The 13,215-nt window shown below is 44.0% G+C and overlaps 1 protein-coding gene across 2 annotated transcripts in view; it reads right to left on the reverse strand.

The window, feature by feature from the left end:
- Positions 1-1,739: 1,739 nt before the first annotated feature.
- FBXO42 (F-box protein 42) overlaps positions 1,740-13,215 on the reverse strand; it is an 88,026-nt gene continuing 76,550 nt past the window's right edge. For both annotated transcript variants that reach the window (XM_068538985.1, XM_068538984.1), the window contains 6 exons: positions 10,837-10,990; positions 9,943-10,053; positions 8,501-8,597; positions 7,963-8,019; positions 7,170-7,286; positions 1,740-6,653 (listed from right to left, as the gene is read on the reverse strand). In XM_068538985.1, coding sequence (XP_068395086.1) covers positions 5,538-6,653; positions 7,170-7,286; positions 7,963-8,019; positions 8,501-8,597; positions 9,943-10,053; positions 10,837-10,990 — 1,652 coding nt within the window. In that variant the 3' untranslated portion in view covers positions 1,740-5,537. The remainder of the gene's footprint in view (positions 6,654-7,169; positions 7,287-7,962; positions 8,020-8,500; positions 8,598-9,942; positions 10,054-10,836; positions 10,991-13,215) is intronic.

A 13,215-nucleotide genomic window follows, 5' to 3' on the forward strand; every position in this document is an offset into this window, starting at 1 on the left:
TTAGGGAAGTTTTCGACTATATATAATCTCTTCAAATATTTTCTCTCTCTTCTCCTTCTGGGATCCCTATAATGTGAATGTCATTGCATTTGTTTGTTTGTTTATTTATTTATGGCTGCGTTGGGTCTTCATTGTTGTGCGCAGGTTCTCATTGTGGTGGCTTCTGTTGTTGCGGAGCACGGGCTCTAGGCACGCGGGCTTCAGTAGCTGTGGCCCGAAGGCTCTAGGGCACAGGCTCAGTAGTTGTGGCGCACGGGCTTAGTTGCTCCGCGGCATGTGGGATCTTCCCGGACCAGGGATCGAACCCGTGTCTCCTGCATTGGCAGGCGGATTCTTAACCACTGTGCCACCAGGGAAGCCGTCGTTGCGTTTAATGTTGTCCCAGAGGTCTCTTAGGCTGTCTTAATTTTTTTTCATTCGTTTTTCTTTATTCTGTTCCACAGCAGTGAATTCCACCATTCTGTCTTCCAGGTCACTTATCCTTTCTTCTGCCTCAGTTATTCTGCTATTGATTCCTTCCAGTGTAGTTTTCATTTCAGTTATTGTATTGTTCATCTCTGTTTGTTTGTTCTTTAATTCTTCTAGGTCTTTGTTAAACATTTCTTGCATCTTCTCGCTCTTTGCCTCCATTGTTTTTCCGAGGTCCTGGATCATCTTATCATTATTCTGAATTCTTTTTCTGGAAGGTTGCCTATCTCCACTTCATTTAGTTGTCTTTCTGGGGTTTTATCTTGTTCCTTCATCTGGTACATAGCCCTCTGCCTTCTCATCTTGTCTATCTTTCTGTGAATGTGGTTTTTGTTCCACAGGCTGCAGGACTGTAGTTCTTCTTGCTTCTGCTCTCTGCCCTCTGGTGGATGAGGCTATCTAAGAGGCTTGATGGGAGGGACTCCTAAGTGTGCCTTTGAATCCAGGCAGAATCCTTCACGAGCTAGAGGCTGAATTCAACTGGCAAACCGAAGAATAAAGTCCAAAGGGAGACGAAACTACTGAGACCATTCTGACCTGATTGATGGCAGCAGCTGCTATGTACTGTTCTCGAGGCAAAAGCCTCAGAGGTTCTCATGGTGACATGTAAAAGACGACTCAGACAACTGTAGACATGCATAATCTTTAGTATGGCCATGCTCCTAACAATATACACACATTGCCCAGCACTTCATTCAAGATCACGTATATTCTTCAAGGGCTAATTATAAATAACAGCCACTATTTATTAAGCATTTATTATGTGCCAGGCACTGTGCTGGTGCTCTTCATATACAACTTTAATTAATCCTCATGATCCTATAAAATAGAAACTATATTTATAGATAGGAAACTTGTATCCAAGATTAAGTAGTAAATAGCGGAAGGCAGAATTAGCCACAGGCCTATAGGGCTCAGGCCTGTGTTCTGAACCCCCATTTGCTATGCTGTTTCAAGACCCGGAGGCCCTGTGTCCTCATCTTTGCTTAGGAGCCCAGTGATGGCGTAGATGTCATCCTGGTCCCTGGGCCGCTGCTCCAAGCTCATCACCTCTCTTGGGTCTCCAATGCAGGGTGGTACTGAGGCTCTGAAACACTGAGTCCTTCAAGCATGATGGAGAGAGCTGCTTTATTAAATGACGTCCTCAGGGACGGTCAACCCTCCTAGAGGAGGAGTATCTTTCCAACTACCTTGCTTCCAACTTCAATCTCCAATTGCTTTTTGTCACAGCTTGCTTTCTTTCCTTCATACTAATAAAACAGTTAAGACAATTCTATCCATTTTGTTTTATTTGTTAAACTGCTAAAAAGTCATTGGGGAAAACATAAACAAAAAATGAAATCGACAGAGATTTAAATATCAATGAAATCAAATCCACTTTTCATTCCTACACTGTTATGTGCCTAAAATGATCATCTCAGGGTAAGCCACCCAGGACCCCCGAGCTGTATGGGAAACATCACTCACAGCACCAGCTTCATCAGGGCACAACAGGTGTGCACTGACATGAACCCTGGTTGGTGGGAAGGGAGCAGAGCGAGGAGAGAGAGTACAGTGGAGCCAATGCCTAAGGGTTGCTTTCATTTGACAGTGAACATGGTGGAGGGAGCCACTTACTGGTGACCATGCAGAACATGCCTTCTGCAGTTCATGGGGAGGCTGCATGGGGTACAGGCTTTGAAGTTCGGCTTCCTTGCCCCTGCGTGTGTTCAGATCCTCCCCACTGACTTGTGTGCTGTTAAGAGACCACAGATAATGCAAAGCAGAGCACATCACCATACCAGGATCACTACAAGGACAAGGACAGACAGACAAACCAACCAGGAATGTCACTCTGAAGAAGCAAAGCAGAAGGAAATCCAGAAAAATAAAGTGAAAGGAAAAGGAAGCATCCCTTTGTTCTCCATCAGCTGGTGGCTTTCTGTCCTCCAAAGTCAAGACTTCAGTTGCTTTTCTTTCTTCTTCCTCTTCTTCTGTTTTAAAGAGTTTGGACACAGTTCCTAGGATAGTTCGTGGTTTCAGCTCTTGATAGAAAACTCAAACGTTAAAATGAAATCAATCTCTAGAGGGCTGGGAAGAGAGTAAGCCCAGTATCGCCTTACAACTAAAATTTAAGCTTGTTTTGATACCAAACGTGTGCTTCCAAATGTACGGTGGGTGGGTGGTGGTTTGTGGAACCCACCACCGAAGTGTAGCAGCAGGGCAGAAACATGAGCAAAAATACAGAACCCTCTCTGCTGCAGAGCCTGCAAAATGAGAAAACAGGAAGCTCTGTTCAAGAGGACGGGAAGAGACTAAAATTCTCACGACGTCAATGAGGTGGCCAGTGGAGTCAATGTGACATGGGGGCTCTCAAAGGCACACTTGCAGGAACGGAAGGGGGTTAAAGCTTCAAGTAGAAACAAAAATGTATTTTAAATACTTAAATATTGATAAATATTTACTTTACGTGCTCCCGAGGGTTTAAAAAAATATTTTGTCTCATCTTCCTCAGTGAATTTTAAGACAAAATTGGCATCATGTCAAAACCAGAGTTGTGGTTAAATCTGATCTGACTGAAGCATCCATGGCGCTGTGCAAATGGTCACCTCAGCTGAGACGCCTGAAGTTCCACTGCATGGGGCGGCTTCACAAGGGCCCGAGGAGACAATCACCTTGACTATGTTGAGTCACTCTCCCAAGATACACGACCACAATGCCCAGGAGCCGCCAGGGCCAACACCACCAGGTGCGGAAGAGGCAGATTTTTCTTAAAGAGCTGTAAACAGACCGTCTGGTTCCAAGTGGCGCGGGTAATACTGGGATGCCACGGAGTCCCGAGGAGCCAGGTTACTTTCTAAGAGAATCATCATCTCTGTTGCCTGCCTACTTGGGGAAAGTAGAAGGAATCAACAAGTTAACAGCGGGCTTAGGAAGGCCACAGGACAAAAGGAAAGATTACAAAGTTGAGATTCTGAACTTTCAGGCTTCCAAATACTTTATACTTAAGTAGGAACTGAGTTTGGAGGCACTGTCCATGCACAAATGCAATGTCATAAACAAGGTTCAGCAATAGCAATAATGCCAAAATTGCTGATCTTCTAGGCTAGCTCTCTCTTGTGAATAAGGACCCCCACATGATCAAACAGTCTTTGCCAAAGAAGGACTGGCAACAGGCCCAGAGCAGAGAGTCTGGAAAGCTAAGTGCTGAGCTCCGAGCAGTTGGACACCACAGTAAGTAGGCACATGGTAGTTTCCTCATCTAAGGGAGCACATAGAGCAGTTTCTGGAACACATACCCCTCCCCATGAGCTGGCCCTTTCCTGGGCTTGGCACCAGGGGCGCTTTCCCACCAAGACCACATTGTAGAGCTAATGGCTAGGGGAAAGGATTTAACATGACGTTAACAGGAGAAAACAGACTTATCAGACTGCTAAGAGCTGGCTGAGAGCCAGGACCCAGGGCCAGCTGTAGCAGGCTTGCGCTTGGGAAATGCTAACAAGAAAAAGGGGAGTGTGGGGATGAGAAATGCAGTGTTTTGAAATTTAAACCCTAAAGGCAAAATAAAAATCCTCTTTCTACTGATGAGAAATCACCAGAAAAATCCACACTTAAGTGGTGCCAATGTCTCCTATGTCCAGGCCATGGTTTAGAGACTGGTAACTTGTAATTTCCTGTGTCAACCAAAAAAAATGCTCTGGCTGGTTATACCTTATCTCAGAAATGACATGAAAGTAAAAACCCAAGCCTTGTCTGGGTGACAGGTAAACAAGACAATGACAAAGAAGGAGCTGCTCCCCAGGTCAGCCACGCATCAAAGAGGCCAAGCACATGATATTCAACCCAATCACCAGTCAACAGCCAGGCAGAAAAATGCATGTCACGAACAAGGGCAAAAATCATTTCTAGAAGGAACTGCTATTGGGATTCTCTCCCAAGATCAATTTCCACATTCTATAAACATGGATGGGTGTGTCCAATGTGCTTTGGAAATGAAAAGAAGCCCATAAGGTAAAACAGTATCTTTTGATGCTTCAAGGATTTCTCATGATACTGGCATCTCAGAATTCCCTACTGGTCCCCTAGTGACACCAGAAAAAGGATTCCAGAAATATTTCTAAGAGATTTCTCTGGGCACCCAAGCTTAATAAAGGAAAGTGCGAAAGGTTTTAGGGCTTAAAAAAACCCACATATTAAAGAAAAAGAGGGAGGGAGGGGTGGGGAGGGAAGGAGGAAGGGAGGAAGGAGGGAAGAAAAGCAGCCTATAAATAGAAAAGGCAGCCTCTGAGGATCAGGTTTTAAGGGAAAGAAAAAGAGAACAAATGTGGTTTTTGGCAACTGCAACGAAATATGATTGTCAGAAAATTCCACAATCAGACACCAGAATGTTTTCTGAAACATGGAGAGAGCAAAGACCAATGGACACTAGGTGTTTCTGCATAAACTTTGTTTCACGATGATCCCGGCACACAAACGTGGGAAAAAATCCCTTGTTGGGTAACTTTCCTCAGTCACAAAGAGCAGAATAGGGCCAGGCATAGGGCATTACTGCAAAAAGAAGTTTTCACAGGTCCTCTGCGGGCGGGGCAGGGCGGGGAGAAGAACTGTTTTCTACAGGTTACTTTTACCCTGCCAGCCCCTGAGGCATGGGAATCTGAAACCTCTAGTCGTGCGTCTTACATATGCCCTTTCTTTTCCTAACTCTAAGAAGGCCAAATAAGATTTACAGGTGGCTCTTCAGTTTCTTTAGGAAGGTTCTGGTATTAATCTATTCCCTAAATTCTTGGTCTAGTTATCAGCAAAGTAGAAAAAGGCAGCACAGCCTCTGCTAAAACACAGCAACAATTTTATCGGAACCAGGACGGAGATCTCTCCCTCTTTGTAAACAGAGTTGGCTATATAATATATATTTATATAATTCTTTTCTTAATGGAGATTTGATCCCAGCCCGGAGTGAGTGAGGTTGGGAATTGGGGTTTGGTTTATGAGAGTAATTTTGTCCTTTGTTTTCTCAATTCTCAGTCCAAAGGCTTGCACGCTGGAAAATTCCACATTAAAAGCCACCGGCAGGGAAAGGGCTCCAGAACAGATTATCTCTTCGCCCGCACGAAGTACAAGGCGTTTGTTTTTGGATAGTACTTCACATTCTGCTTCTTGTCCATGAGTCCCCCAAAGATGATGAGCTCACCCCGGCCTTGCACCACTGTATGCAGGCTGGTTTCGGGAGGCCCAACCACAGAACTGCTGTTAAATACTTTCCACTTGACTCGCCCCTTCTCCTTGGTGTCTTTAATGTCCAGCACGTACATCTGCATGGGCTTGCAGTTCATACTCTGGTACAAGGGTTTGCCAACGTTTAGGGACTGTGGAGGGTGGTGGCCCAGGCGCCGGGCAATGGGAGGTAAGGAATGTCCATCTCCTTGGGCAGGCCCTGGGCGGAGAACGGGCACCGTTTCTCCACTGCTCAGGTTCTGGCTCCCAGGGGAGCCTGGAGAAGACCCCAGTGGAGGACTTAGTGCTGCGGAGGCTGGGGCGCCTTTGGACGACATTGCTTTGATGGCTTCTAGGCTCCGACGCAGGGCACCTGGGGAAACGGCTCCTGCAAGGGCACTGGCCACGTGCGGCGGGGTATGCACACCATTTGTCTGTTCAGGAGGGTGTCTCAAACTTCCCCCAACTGTTCTGTTGTCCACACCATCCATATGACTGCTACTGGAAGCAGGTTTTGGATCCCAGTTCAGATCCATTGATCCTAATCTTAGATCTTTCTGATCTGGTAGTGACCCTCGTCGGGGGGCCAAAGAAAGTCCCATTTTTAGGTCATATCCTTCAGTGGTAGATGGAGTGCTAGGAGATACAGCCTGTACAGGGCTGTCCAAGGAAGAGCCGCCTACAGCTGCTGGTCCTGGAGATAAATTCCCACCATTGAGGATGGGAGAGCCATCTCCTCTGGCTGGGGAAAGGCTTCCTTCTCGGGAACTTGAGGGGGTCTGTCTTTGCGCTCTGGGCCTCAGTGTTCCCCAGCGGCCGTTAACACAGGGAGCTTCATCCATACTCCTTACCGGAGACTGAGAGCGGTATTCTCGAGGTTCGGGAACTAGGGCTGGAGGAGTGGCACTGATAGGTGATGGGCGAGAGTTCAAACTGGGGCTGAGTGGGGCTCGCCCACTAGGAGCCTGGCTGAAGACCACCACGCACTGCCCTACCTGGAAGACAAAAAACCTGTGCTCAGTTCTGATCATTCATTTAACCACCAAACATTTTATCATGAGCATCTGGGATGTGCCACGTGTTTTGTAGGTACCTGAGATGTAGAGATGAAAAGAATGCAGTCTGCCCTCTAGGCTAGATGTGGGGATAGACAATGGGAACAATTTGTTGCTACAGGGAGACATGTGCTACCATTTGAATTATCTCTACAGAATAGGGGTAGAGTGGAGGAAGGAATCAAGTATTTGTTTGGGGGACCCTGGGGCAAGTTTTAGAGACAAAGAGATGCTTAAAGCTGGGGCTTAAAGGATAAGTGGGGCCCGTGTTAAGTTTTTCCATCTAGTGGCTCATGTATGTGAGAAATACCCAAAAAGCTATGGTCAATGTCCACCTCTTTTGTGACATCAAGGGGTTTTCAATTTCCATACAAAGTTGCTTGGAAATCTGATGAGTTAATCTGGCTTTAGAATTTAGGACCTCTCCTTCTGCTGGCCTGTCAGTTCCCTACTTACTCGGCAAGCTGGATGGCACCACAGTTCTGGGGCCCCATGGTCTTCATTTTCTACCTTGAGTGGTTGCCAGGCCCAGGGACCTGAGTGCATGTGCAACAACCAAGCATCCTTGAACAGCTGTAAGAGAAGCACCAACAACAGGACTCAGGTGTGGTACATGTTACAAAACACATACACACACAGAGCTGGAATCTCAAAGTTGTGCTGTCTGTCATAGAGTGCGTGAATTCTTCAGAAAGAATAGCAAAATCTCTAGCCATTCCTTCATTCATATATTACCACTGGCCTGGCACATGAAATTGTACTTGTGACCCCATGAATCAATTTTAAGTGGTTTTGAATTTTGCCTGTGGTTTTATGTGTGTGTGTGTATCTGTGTGTGTGTACACTGATGGAAAGGGTAGATAATACATATCCAGAATGTCTGAATCTGCATTCTTAAATAAATTCCATGTGAACTCTGGCCATTATCCACCTGCTTTTCTGTCCCACCCCTCCTTGAAAAAATGACAGCAGCAAACCTTATAGCCCAAAGACTAAGTGGGAGTTAGGAAGACTTTAGATATGAATATTCAATAGACGAATGTCTCTGATGAAAAGCTTCCCCCTGCAAAAAGAGAGTGAAGAAAAAGGCCAGAAAATACAAAGGCTACATATCCAAAGTGGAAAAGGTATTTTCTAAATAAAAATGCTACAGAAATGGCCTTGTACACTTTTACAAGACGAGACAGGGGAAGCAAGTTTTGAATACTTAGCAGCATGTGCATGGGAACGCCATACCAGCAATACTCACAGCATTGGGACCGCCACACCCTCCAAGGATTAAAATAGTTGCATCATCTATGACAATCTGGGGAGAGGAAGAAATTTAAAATAAACCTACAAAGACACAGGCATCTGACCTCCTATACTTCAGTGGTAAATGAAAATAGTCTACTCAGCTCCCAAATGAGAGTATTCTATTTACCATAAGATCTCCATTACCCAAACCATGTCAATTCTGATCCTTGTAAACAAATTACTGATGATTCACCTGAATGGATTCTTTGTTGATCAAATATTATTAACACGAGAGTGCCAACCACATAAAGTGCAGCGTTCTCTTGAAAAATATAAAAGCAAAGTAAACGCTTTCAGGAGAGGCATAATATAAAGCCAACAAAAATAATTATAACCCATTAGAAGTTGAAAAATAAATACCAGCAAAAAAGAATGATAAATTCTCTTTGGCTTATGTATGTTGGCATCTTACCTGACTCCCTCCTCCCTCTCCTGTTCTAACTGAAAGATGCTACAGTGTTTGCTGAATAGTTATTTTAATTTCTGAGCACCTGAGATTGGCCACCTCGAGGATGAGGACTAGGGCCGGAGATGTTCGGCTTGGACCACGCCCACTGCTCGAGGTCAAGGACCCAGACATCGTTGCTCCTATAAGACAAGGACAAAAGAATGAAGCAGTTGGGAGCTCTCAGGGACCACAAGAACTGATATAAATGAAGTTACATTCATAAGGATGCCCCCCAAAAGTGCCATGCTCATAGTTAGCACTCAACTATATTTTTCTTCCCCTCCTTTCCCTGGAAAGGAGACCTTCAAACCTTTGCTCTTTCCATTGACCCATAAGGCCTCATTTGAGTCATGTCTGTAGCCAAACAATAATACCTAAAGTAAGAGTTAATTAATTGGTGATAGCAGGAAATAGATACTAGTCATGATATAGTCTTTCAAAGGCAAAACCCACAAGGAAGAGAAAAAAAGTATTCAAAAGGCAGTTCCATCATTGTCCAGGAGATAAAGATTTATTGACTTTGGCTACAAAAGGTAATTTCACCATGGCTAATGAAAGCTGCAGTTTTATCAAGGACAAATTGGCATCTCCAACCCTCAAGGGACCAGTATGGCAAGGACAGACTCCTAAGTGGCAGTCTCTATTTTACAGTCCCCTCTCTATGGTCAGTTATTCACACATAGGAACACAGGAGTAAGAGCTCCAATACCTAAAGCCCTAAACCCTCTCATCTGGAGGGTAGAGCTCACATTGTCTACTCCACACTGTTTTAAAATAAGAAGATGGAAGGTACCCTAAGGGGGAACAGGGTTGGATCTGGAATGGTTTTATTGCTGACGGCTCATCAACTTCCATTTCAAAGCACAGGGGAAATGACCACTACTGCTCCTAATGCCAAAGCAGATACCTAGTGATTCAGACAGACTGCTCTGGGTCTGGCCTGAGCTGGCCAGTTGTGGCCAGAGGTGGAGGACAGTGGGCAGGGAGAACCACCTCACAGAGGATGTCAGGCTTGACACAGTTTTCTTGCTCCTACCCATTCCCTCAATCCATCCTATTTGGAGAGTGAACCATTTCCACCTGTCCTGTCAATCTACCTCTCTCCTTCTCTAAAGCCCCAAGGGTTACGAGCTGGGCCATAAAGGAGAAAAGGAAAAGTACTCTGCTTCCTGGAGGGTGGCCTTCTGTAGGCACAGGTAGAAACAGACAAGGTGGAGGCCCCTTCAGAACTGGATCACTGAATTGAACCACATACCAAACAAAACAGAGATTCTACATAGCCCTGATTCTATGGAGCGAGTTTTTCAACTTATTGGTCTATGACTAGAATCAGAAAATGGAATACTAGGGCGTGAGATAATTATTTGGATTAATTAGAACCATGTTCAGGAATACTGACCCTGACTAGTTTACTTTTCTGACCTAGTTTACTTTTCCAGGAGTATTTACGTTCAGGTTGATAGCGAGCAAACCAAATATACTTACATTTGCCGGGATCCTAGGGAGCCACCAAAGACAATCATTTTATCGTCTATCACACAAGAAGAATGGCCAGCCATGGGAGGTGGGCCATGGGTTGTCACAATGCAGTTCCACCTAATATAAAAAGACAGGAGGAAGCCAAGAAGTCAGCCCCTCTGCTTCTGGTCTTATGTGTTTAAGGTGGAAAACAGTAAGCAGGCATCCATTTAAAATGACAATCCTATCACCTTCAGTAGAGAAACTGTCAGGATAATAAATGGAGGATGGCACAAGGTATTTGTGCCTTTTCTACGAATCTGCTAACGTTATGTACGCTTTCAACTTCTCAATGTGTATGGCTTGGAGGTAGAGTGATGAGAAAACAATGACAAGGGATTCCACTATGGTTCCTTAGCTGCTTCGGCCTAGTTTGCTGAAGGAACACCACCTGCTATTTCTTCCTAGAGGCCTGATCTGATCAGTAGAGGCTGCCAAGAGCCCTGTACTAAGTAGTCCATTACAAGGAACAGAGGTTACTGTCATTTAAAAAAGACAAGTTTGTAAAACAACTGGGAGTCAGTCTTGGGGACAAAGCAGGGAGTAAAGAATCATCTGGATCCACAGCACTCCTGGGGAATCAGTAGCCAAAGCTGAAGAGCTCTCTATTCTTCAACTGTCTCATTCATTTTTCTTGGAAGAGGAATAAATGTCTTCTACATTTTCTCTTTGGAATAAGTGTTCTTAACTTCAAGTTTTAATCTGTGCATATGTAAAAATTTTGTATTTCTGGGAAAAGAGTCCAAAGCTTTCATCAAATTCTCAAAGAGATTCCTGGACACACAAAAAAAGATAAGGAATCCAAACATTTTAAATCTTCTACTCCAGATTGAAAGGATGGATCTTATCTTTGTGGCTTACCAGTTTTTAGAGGGTGAGTAAGTATGTATTTCATCAAAGAACCTCTCTGGTTGGTGTAGGGGGTAAGGGCTTGGCCGTGTCCAACCACCAAACAGCACCAGCAGGTCCTTGTATACAACCAGAGTCGCGCCAGCTTTGGGGGAAGGATAGGACCCTGGGAGAAGTCAATAACAGCATGGTTAGGATTCAGGGCCTCACAAAAAGCCATAAGTAGGCTGTCTATAGATCACCTTTTCCTGGAAGAGTGGCAAAACAGGAACCAATACTACAAAGCATAAAGGAGAGGAGGAGACAAAACTGGGTTTGCAGGTCTGAGAGAAAACCATCACCAATTTATACGTCTTTTATAACTGAAGTAAAGAAACCTGAATTAGAGGAAAGTTACTTAGTCTCTCTCAGGCTTAGTTTGCTCACCTGAAATTAGGGATGAGACTATATATCTCATAAGGTTGTTTTGAGTATTAAACAGTATATTCAAAGCACCTAGCACAGTGCCGGGCACATAGCAGGTACTCAATAAATGTTGACTCTCCTGTCCGTCCCTTCAATAAGCTTAACAGAGATCACAAAGGAAAGCATGTAAAGGATCCGGGGAGGAGTATATATAGAGGCTAGATACAACTTAAAAATAACTGCTAACAAACATAGGTAAAAAAAAAAAAAAGGAGGCAGAATGCAGTTCTCATTTGTCCTATAAGTCAAATGTTAACATAGTGACCTTTGGGACCCTAGCTATGGGACTCACTAGCACAATGGAAGCAGACTTTCAAGGCTTGATATGAAAGCATTCCAATGAAACTGCAGCCAAGAGTGGCTACTAAGGCCCTCCAGGCTGGACCTCTGAGCTATGATGACCAAATTTCAAAACAATAGAAATCTGGCTTATGCTGGAAAACTTTACGGCTAACAAATGTCCCACAGGAGCATCATTTTTCAGAGCTTCTTGTCTTTGAAACAATAGCTATTTTCTCCCAATCCCTTACTCTACCTGCCACCTTTAGTTTGCTCAAGACCAAAGTAATTTGTCTCATCCAGTATTTACTAATACTGGTATATTAAAAATAATTTTTGTTGTTGTTAAAGCTATAGGATCTATTTTTCAAAGGAAATCTTAAGCAGAAAGAATCCCAGCAGTAGATTAACATGATAGCTGTTGAGGTGCTCCAATTTAAGTGGATAACTTGGCCTCCCCCTTCTGCAAGGGGTATGGGAACACAGTTTGAAAAGCCCTGCTCAGACTGCTTTAATGGTGTCGATTACACAGTCCTGAGGTTGAGAAGGTGGAGAAGAGGACTGTCTTCCCTGGGATGCAACTTAAGAGTAACAACATGAGGAAATTCCCTGGCAGTCTAGTGGTTAGGACTCTTGTGCTCTCATTGCTGAGGGCCTGGGTTTAACTCCTGGTCAGGGAACTAAGATCCCACAAGCCACGTGGTGTGGTAAAAAAAAAAAAAAAAAAAAAAAAAAAGAGTAACAACATGATTTACTAGGAAGGTACCAGCACTCAGAATATGCAGTGAGCATCAGATATTTTGAATACTTTTCTAATAGAACACACATCAATCCAGACCAGGATCTGACCACAGAAACAAGTCTTCTCTAGGAATGGTTCTTGCTGAGACACTAGGTGAAGTATTCCATGAGTCAGTTCTTGCTATCCTCATATCTCACAGGAATCACGACTAAGGGGGCTACTCATGATATGTTGTCTTTCATACAATCTCATGATTTCTGGTTAAAAACTTTTGCCCTCCTAGGAGGAAGCCTCCTAGTCCAACTAGAAAGCCTAACTAATACAACAGTCTAGTTAAAATGCTAGTGTTACCCCAAAATGATTTAATTTGTGAAATACCAAACAAAGCTTCAAGTTCTTGCCCCTACTCTGGAACTCCTAAGTACTGTGAAAAAGCTGGAAAAAGCTAATAAAATATGTAACAGACTTCAGCAGAGTAGTAGCTTAAAAACTTTCCAGACTAAAATTTGGATTTGAATTTGAGATACTGGAAATCCCAGCTTTTAAATTGAGTGTATAAAGTGAAGAAGCAGAGAATTCCCTGGTGGTCCAGTGGTTAGGATTCCGTGCTTTCACTGCCGAGGGCCCAGGTTCTATCCCTGGTCTGAGAACTAAGATCCCGCAAGCTGCGAGGCACACCCTCCCCCCACAAAAAAGTGAAGCAGCATACCAAGGTTCCCCCAATAAGCAAAACATGGAAACAAACAAAAATAGGATTTTTAACTTAAAATGAGCAGTTTGTATCAAAAAAGTTTAAGTGCATACGCTTTCAATCAGAAATTGCATTTCTAGGGATTAATCTAACAAGATAGCTGGGCAAATGAAAGAAGAAAAGATACAAGGATGCTTATTTGCAGTGTTTAAAT

This window comes from Eschrichtius robustus, chromosome 3 (genome assembly GCF_028021215.1).
Source record: "Eschrichtius robustus isolate mEscRob2 chromosome 3, mEscRob2.pri, whole genome shotgun sequence".
In the NCBI taxonomy this organism is placed as follows: Eukaryota; Metazoa; Chordata; class Mammalia; order Artiodactyla; family Eschrichtiidae; genus Eschrichtius; species Eschrichtius robustus.